The sequence below is a fragment of the Corylus avellana genome, chromosome 2 (genome assembly GCF_965113065.1).
Source record: "Corylus avellana chromosome 2, dhCorAvel1.hap1.2, whole genome shotgun sequence".
Lineage (NCBI taxonomy): Eukaryota > Viridiplantae > Streptophyta > Magnoliopsida > Fagales > Betulaceae > Corylus > Corylus avellana.
The window spans coordinates 8,258,435-8,267,064 of record NC_142491.1 but is presented as its reverse complement, the minus strand read 5'-3'; the positions used below and the strand labels follow the sequence as shown (position 1 = coordinate 8,267,064).

General features: G+C 34.0%; 1 protein-coding gene across 1 annotated transcript; it reads right to left on the bottom strand.

The window, feature by feature from the left end:
* Positions 1-1,767: 1,767 nt before the first annotated feature.
* LOC132176664 (eukaryotic translation initiation factor 3 subunit I) lies at positions 1,768-7,398 on the bottom strand. Its single transcript, XM_059588935.2, has 8 exons — positions 7,015-7,398; positions 6,704-6,919; positions 5,747-5,874; positions 5,349-5,468; positions 5,127-5,216; positions 3,759-3,845; positions 3,581-3,660; positions 1,768-2,290 (listed from the first exon to the last, which is right to left on the bottom strand). The coding sequence occupies exons 1-8, from the start codon at positions 7,196-7,198 to the stop codon at positions 2,215-2,217; spliced, it is 981 nt and encodes a 326-aa protein (XP_059444918.1). The 5' UTR covers positions 7,199-7,398; the 3' UTR covers positions 1,768-2,214.
* Between the last annotated feature and the right edge of the window lie 1,232 nt (positions 7,399-8,630).

Here is an 8,630-nt window from a genome sequence, read left to right as displayed (position 1 = left end):
GTGTAAATTTGACATGGGGTCCATGTACATGGGGACCCCATGGCGTGGACGACGATGTTTTTTTCATCGCTCATGGCAGTTAATATGTCTTTTTCTACATGGGGTCTACATGAAGTTATCATTTACATGGGGTCTCGGGTAAATGATACGACGATGATGATGGACGGTATCATTTACATGGACCCCATGTAAATTTGATGTACATGGACGAAAAAGACAACCATGCCTTTTGCTGACTATGGGAATATGGATTATTTATAGCTCAAAATCGCCACGTTTGCTTTAACAGAGAGTTTCTTTAAACATTGCTGACTTTAAACGTCCTAATTCAGTGGTTTTTTCTTTTTTTTCTTTTTTTTTTTCAAAAAAAATAAAATAAATAATAATTTTAGCGGCATTTTCTTTTCTTTTTTTTTCTTTTTTAATGCACCACTTTCTGTGGTCCTTTAATTTGATGGTGCGATGATCCAAATCCGAATCCAGCGAACAATGGAGCTGACTAAACTTCTAATACCCCAATTTATATAGTTTTGGTATGTATTCAAAGGCACCTTTTCTTGACCCAATAAGTCATGTTTAGTTTATTTTGCTATTTGTTTATATTATTATATGTTTGTGATGTCATAAGATTAAATTTAAAGACTTCTATGCTTTTATTTTATAAAAACACATATACACAGATTATATGTATCATGTATTTTTGTATTTATTTAAGTTTGTCTTCCTAATGTATAAAAATAAAAATAAATAAAAAATAAAAAATTCATCCCCCCACTCCATAAATCCTAATTCCGGCCCTATCTTCATCATCCAAAGTGTCCATGTTCGGTGGGCAACAATGGAACCAGAAAGTATGACTTGGGGGGGGGGGGGGGGGGGCGGGGTTTTATATGAAGAGAAGGGAAAGTACAGGAGAGGCGGAGTGGGTTACCGTAATGAAATAAAAGAGGGAGAGTGGGTCAAAAAAGTTTTGGGCAGGAGAGGCCCGAGAGGGGCTAATATGGGCTTAAAAATAAAAATTTCTGAAGAATTGGGGAGCCAAAAAAATTTTTGGGCATAGGCCAATAAACTTTAAATAATTTTTTTTTTTTTTTTTTTTACTACCTAAAATATTTTTTTCTAAGGAAGGAATTGGGTGACCATAACCTACCCCGATCCCCTAATTTCTTCACTGCCTCTAATTGAATATTGTGAGTTTTCTTTTAAATTGGGTTAAAGAAATTTCAACTTTGTTCCTGCTATTAAAAATTCATATGCATCTCACTCTTATATATTCAAGGAACACATGTCACTTTTATAGACTAGATTAAAGAAAATTCTTCCAACCAAATTTGAAGAAAAACTTTGTCCGGCAGATTATCACAAGTCACAATCACAAATGACAGCTGCTTAAACGCCAAAAGGGGAGACTTGAAAAACTTACGTGCTACATGCAGTGGTGGAACCAGAATTTTGGTTGAAAGGGGTCAAGATTTTTATTATTTATTCTATGAAAAAAAAAAAAAAAAAAAAAAAACACTAAACTAAAATTGAACATAAACTTATTACAAATATTAAAAAAAATAATAACTAATGAAATAAATAATTGAACATAAACTTATTACCAAGATCCCCCATTGTACTTCCCATTTAGATGTAGTAAGTAAATAAATAACCATAACATGTATCAAGAGAACATTTACAACTGCTGCCTTCAGTTTTTTTTTTTTTTTCAAAAATAAAATAACTAAAATGCTATGAAATGGAAATATCAAAATAGATAGCTAATAACAGGTAAAATAATGATCATCTTCTTGTAGAGAACTTTAAAAATGCCGATCATCTGTACAGATGGAATATTACATCTTCTACAAAACTCTGTTCCAACAAGCAAAATACTAAGCATTGTTTCGTCCAACACCCACGATACAAAATTACTGCTTAAGAAGGAAAATAAAGTTAACTTCCAAATAACCTCCAAACCTCGATTCTAATTTTAATAGATGACTTCATAAAATAATTTTTTTAAAAAAAAAAAAACCCTAAAGGGAAATCATGTTCTCAATTGTTGACATGTTCAGTGGGATGCTTGTGTAAGACAATCATCCCAAATGACAACATCATTACACTTCCCAATTTCCAAGCCAAGCTTTCTCTGTTGGGCATTAAACAGCATCACCGTTCAATCAATACTGTGAAAGCTTTATGCTCCAAATCTAGTTTTACGCTCCAAATCTAGATCTTGATGTTAAAGTAATCGGGGTCAAAGTGATGTAAACGTACATAACCATCTTCACCTCCGCTTGAGAAACTATAAGTTCAAACAAATCAAATAGGTAAGCTACAAAAATTAGATTGAAATTCAAGACATCATGCCATTTAAACAAATACATTTTTCCAACAAGTTGTAGGACAATTTTGGTCAATCAGATTATTTAAAGTGAATACTAATAGAACTACCACTAATAGGAGAAAATAGAATGTGCCTTGATTTAAACTGAACTATTGAATGCAACTCATTTCAAGAAATGATTAACAGAAAATCAGCAAAAATAGGAAATGAGCATAAGCCAATTAAAAAGCAAATAAACAGAGTATCGACAAAGACTCAACAGATGGATTCATGTCATTCCATTTCTATGGGAAACTCAGAATATTGGTTCAACTCCAATTCCTTCACTAAGAGAGACTAAACTACCATCACACAAATACTATCTCTACCTTTAAAGATGCCAACACCACCAAGAAAACAGTTAGTACTACTTCAAAATAGTCTCCACCAGCCTAAGTCACACCCAAATTTAAGACATATAGACTTATATTTGTACAAATAACCCAGACTCCAAGACCAGTATAAACATAAATCATCACTATTATCACAAGTTTCCATCCAAATAACCCCCGCACTTTATACATATTAAAGTTAAGTACAATTGTGGCCCTTCAACATTAGATAACGTTTCAATTCAGCCCTAATTGTCCAATTCCGGCGATGTTTCCCTTCAAATTTAGGGATTGTTTGGTAAATGGTTTTGCCTTTGTTACTGTAATAGAAAATGATTGATGTGATACAAAGTTTTGAATTTTTTGTATGGAAAAGTTAAAAAGTTTTATTTTGATGTGATTTTTTTATTTGAATAGTAATAAAAAATGAATGATGTGATATAAAAAGTGAAAAAAGTTTGAATGTTTTGATGTTAATTTTTTTGGGAAAATGGTGCATGAACACAAAGGGAACAAAAGCTTTGGGAAAACAATCCCTTAAGCTTTTTTCAACTTCATCGTTATGTCTATATCCATTTAAACTCAACTAACACAAGTAGACACATGCAAGTGATATAAAATAAGGTTACGTTGTAAGGAGATGAATGCATTTGTAGCATGTAATCCCTTCTTAGGGTTTATAGAGCTCAGAGCTTGAGTTTGTGGCCGATTTTGCCAAGTTAGTAGTTTAGGTATTTTTAATTGATTATTTATGGAAAATTTATTCCAGATTTTGATAATAAATGGTTTAGAGTAGGGGGCAAGACAAGAAGTCTTTACTCAACACTAAGTTGGAAAACCTAATTTGCTAAAAAAGAAAAGAACAGCAAAACTAAACCTTTTTCCATCAGGGTTGAATGCCAGAGCATTTATTGGTCCAAAATGCCCTTTCACACCTCCAATTTCTTCTTGAAGAATCTACGCATATGAAAATGAGAGTACATCATATACTGAAGAGACTAAACAACCACAAACTGTAATATTATTAGAGAACTTAAATGAAAATATGATTTTACCTTGTCATAGAATTTAGCCTCAAACTTTCCAGCACGATGATCAGTAGTTGTGACATTAGATGCATCTTGACCACCTCCAAGCACCACCTAAGAAAGCATAAAGCATTGAAATTGATTAGATGATGTACAATAATGTAAATGCATAAATAAGAAATATAAACCAATCATACCACATGGCATGAAATTGTATAAGAACCTATCACCAATACATCTTCTATCCATCAGATTAAATTAATCTCAAAATTTGTATGTAATATATATTTCACAGCCAGAAACATTTTGCAACACTCGTAGTAATGTGCCTTCCCTCCCCCACGCCCCCCAAAAAAGCGCAAAAGTACACCTTTTGTATGTGAGTGTGTTTAACCTTGACAACCACCTAGACTAGGTCAATGATTCTTCAATCCCTACACATCAAATGACAAAGAACCTTTACCTCGAGAGTACCACAAAATCATTTACATCTATCTACATAGTTAAAGTTTTTTAACCCAAAGTGAGAACCTCAGAAGAGAGATCCTTCAGAGCTACCTTAAAGACCCACGGAACTACTTCCATGCTTAAAGTGACATGATTTAACCAAGTTGAGAGTTTAAAATTTTATTTCAAATTTCCTCAAATTAAATTTATGTTCATCACTGATGACATAGAAATAGTGCTAAATCCCCCCAAAAATAAGGGTAATATGGGGAAACCTTAAATTAATGGATACTCTTTGTAGTAAGTGGACAAACAACATTTGAAATCCCAGAGAAATATATGAGACAAATGGAATAGGACTGGGGTAGTATGGTTAGGATAATGTTCTCCTATTTGATTGGTTTTAAACCAATCTCTCTCTTGTAATTTAGTTATACTTAAAAATATTTCAAGCCAAATCTTATGATTCCACATTTATGTAATTCATTGTCTATGTACAATTACCATACATAAAAACCTGCAATCAAAACATACTAGAAAGGGCAAGTTCTGTCACAAAACTTGGCAGAGATCCAAATGTGCTGAAGCATATAGAAATATGTTAAGACATTGTTTTAAACAAGTTCGCCCCAATATGTAAATTATTGTATTTTCAGAACCCAGGTATTTGAAAATCAAAAGACAAAAGGATTCATCAATTTTCAATGGATATCTGGTGGAAGATATCAACTAGGACTAGGCTCACATGCAACTAGAACAAAGGCCCTTTCATATATCACAAAACAAAAACTTAACACTTTCAATGCAATGTTGAACCTCGTCAGGGTCATCATATTTAAATGAAGGTCATACAATGTTACTTCTGATAGAAAGAAAGGTCATAATGCATGGATATGTGATAATAATATCATGGGAGCAAAAGTTCCCATATTAAAAATCATTACATACATGATCAAGAAGTGGAGACATTGCAACTGCATTGACTGGGCGTTCGGTCACATACGTCTTGATAAGAGTCAATGTTCTGATATCCCACAGCTAAATATTCGCAAGAAAACAAATAAGAACAGGTAGAAAGACAGATAAACCAAAGTCATTAAGAAAATTTTAATATATATATACACACAATAAAACAGAAAGAATGGAATAAATGGATCGAGGGATCAGTACTCTAGCAGATTTGTCAAGTGAACCAGTGAGGAAATGAGAACCATCTACAGATTTTGTAAGTGCCGTAATTGTTTTTTTGTGGCCAGATTCCTTGTCTGACTCTTTAAGCAGTTTTCCTGTCTGCACGATTATTAAAAAAAAAAAAAGAAAAAGAGTAAAACAAATTAAATGATAAGCATTCAATCAATAAATTTCAAAGAATAATGGAGGCCAGAATGGAGTAACTGAAGAGTAGCAAGAGCATACTAAAACTTAAATTACGCTTTGGAAGAAACCCAACAAGAACCCAAATAAAACCATAGAGTCACAAATAGTGAAATGCTAACTGTAAACAAAGCACCACTAAAACGATTCTTTGAAGATAACAAGGCAACCATCAAATTAATACAGCCACGTACCTCGGAATCCCATATACGAACCACGGCATCTTCTCCAGCACTTATGATGGTGGTATTCAAGGGTCCCCAAACAGCTCTATTAATTCTTCCCTGAGGGCCCTTGATGGTAAGAACAGAGTCGCCAGTCTCTGCAAAATCAATGATTGATGATTTTAAGTCGGCATAAAGCTCATTTAAGATATTAAAGCTTCCAAAGATCTCACGATACAGAGACACATAGCATTCTTCTAACATCTTCATTCAAAGCAATGCAGCTAAAGAGTCAAGGCACCCAAGATTGCAAGACCAAACTTTTATAGTATGAAAACACAAGGGTACAGATAGCAGCTACAAACATGCTATATCAATTCAAAACAGAATTGCAGGGAACAAAAAATAGATCCAATTTGTATGATATAAGGGCCAGTTCTGAAACCTAAAACAAGTGAATGCAAAGGAACAAATTAAGCAATCAGGAAATATCACTGCAGGTTATTCAGGTAAGCAATGAACAATGACAATGTTGACGGCTCATCTAGGCTCTCCTCACGGATGCCCAGCAGATAAAGTAGTACTATGTGTACCTACTATAGTTACCTCTAGGTAGCCTGCAGTTACCCCATACCCTTTTTGGTCAGGAAAAAAAAACAATGGCAAAACTAGGTGTTGTCGCTAAAGAATTCCAAAAAATACTACAACGTCTAGGAAAATCAAAGTAATGGTTAATCTAATACTTACCACATGCAATTCCCCTGAACTAGACTCTAATATCCTACATCTCAAGAACTATCCACAAACCACTCACAAATATTCCTCAATAAATTGCATCAACTATACAACTATCAGCCGGTTGATACACAAAACATATGCCAAAAACAAGGATTTTATTGGTAAAAGAAATTGACATGGACTCGACAAACCAACAACAATTAGCCCTTTCGAGCATAAATCCATGAAACGGAGCATAATAAAGCTTACGGTCAGCGGGGTCTCTGGCGATGATTTTAACGTGAATTGCGGAAGGAGAATCCATGAATGGATCGGTGGTAATGACAGCGAGGTGATCCCCGACAGCGAGGTCCACAGCCCTGGCCGGACAACCGAAATTGAACGTGAACAATTGCTCTCCGGTTTGCACATTCCAAACCTTCGCAGTCTGATCTGCGCTCCCAGTGATAAGCGTCATGGAATCCCCTATATTTCAAAACCAAACAAAGTTTAATTACAGAAAACCAAAGAACATGCGGTGAATGAAACACACAGAGAGAGCGAGAGAAATAGGGACTTGCTTGAGACGTCGCAGCACCATACTGCGCCGTTGTGGCCGCGGTAGGTGCCGAGGCGCTCGCCGTTGTCGGCGAACCAGACGGTGGGAGTGTGGTCCTTCGCGCAGGAGAAAAGGAGGTCCCCGTCCCGGTTGTACTTCAAGAACGTCAACGGCCTTTCATGGCCTTTCATCAAAATCGGTCTCATTTTCACGCAGAGTTCCAAGGAGAAGAAAAATCAAGAAACCGTAACAAGAACTAGGGTTCAAGTTAAGAATGGGTGTTAGGGCTCTTGAGCATTTTGAAGAGAACAAGAGAAACTGAGAGGAATAAGACAAAGGGCACGGGGCGACGGCTATGGGGACTAGGGTTCAGTGTTTTAGATCGATGTGGTGACTGCGTGGGTTCTAGAATTTGGTTTGCAAACCGTCTCTTAATTGTTTTTCAATTTAAATAAATTAGGTGGCACATTTAAGGGTGAAGATGCAATCATAAAAATTCTCTGACCGTTGATTTTTTATGGGGTTGGTTTTTGTCACAAAAAACCTTACCTTAAATGCGTTGTTAATATGTCATCAAAATTCTGACGCTGGTTTTTTTTTTTTTGTTTGCATGATAAAGAATTGAATTAGTACTTCAGTTTTATGTAGTTTGGTTTCAAACTAATTGAGTTACCCTTATAAACTAAAACTGATTTTTCGATTATATTTTATTTTTCTTTATCTTCCACCAATTTTGCAATGTCTCTCAGGTGTTTTAATTTTTGCAATATCTCATTTAATCTACTAATATCTTTATTTTGCGATTCAAAATAACAAAAATACCCTCTCGTGAGATAAAAAATTACTCACCATTTTTTTTTCTTATTTTACATTTTGCGGGTGCTTTTGAGATCCAAAAAAATAAGTTAAGATAAAATAAAATTTAGGAATAAATGTAAAATTAGTCTTTGTGGTTGGCCTAAATTATAAATCACTCAATAAAATAAAAAAAAATAATTTATATGTCTATGTAATTGACCTAAATCACAAATCGTTCCATGTGGTATAAAAAATAATTTACAAGTTCTTAGGGCAGGCCAAAATAATAGTTTACTTCCCGAAATCAATTTACATGCTCCAAAGACAAATGTTAGTTTAATAAAAAGAGTAACCCAATTTTCTCAAGCTTAATTTGAATGAAAACTTTGTCATAATTTATTAATTTGAATGTTGTTTCTATTTAGTTTTGGTTATAAGATGTGACACTCAAAATCTCGCAAAATGCTCTCAAATTGTGAAAATGAAGATAAAAATGATAGAGGGTTATACACAGTAAAATTTTGAGAATAGACAAAATTAGGTTAATTTACTATAGTTATATGATCATTAGAGTGATGATGGATGTACAATCTTAGCTAGTGTCATAAAATGATGTGAAAAATCATAATTGTAATTTTTTAAAGTCATAAATTGGGAAAAACACATTTTACCCCCTGAACTATCATCCACTTGCACTTTTAACCCCAATGTTTAAAAAGTGACACATTACCCTACAAAACTTCCCAATTGTTGCAATTCAACCATTCTAACTTTTTTTTTCCCTAAAATGCCCTCATCCAGTTAAAAAAAAAATTTATTTGAAAATTAAAAAAAATAATA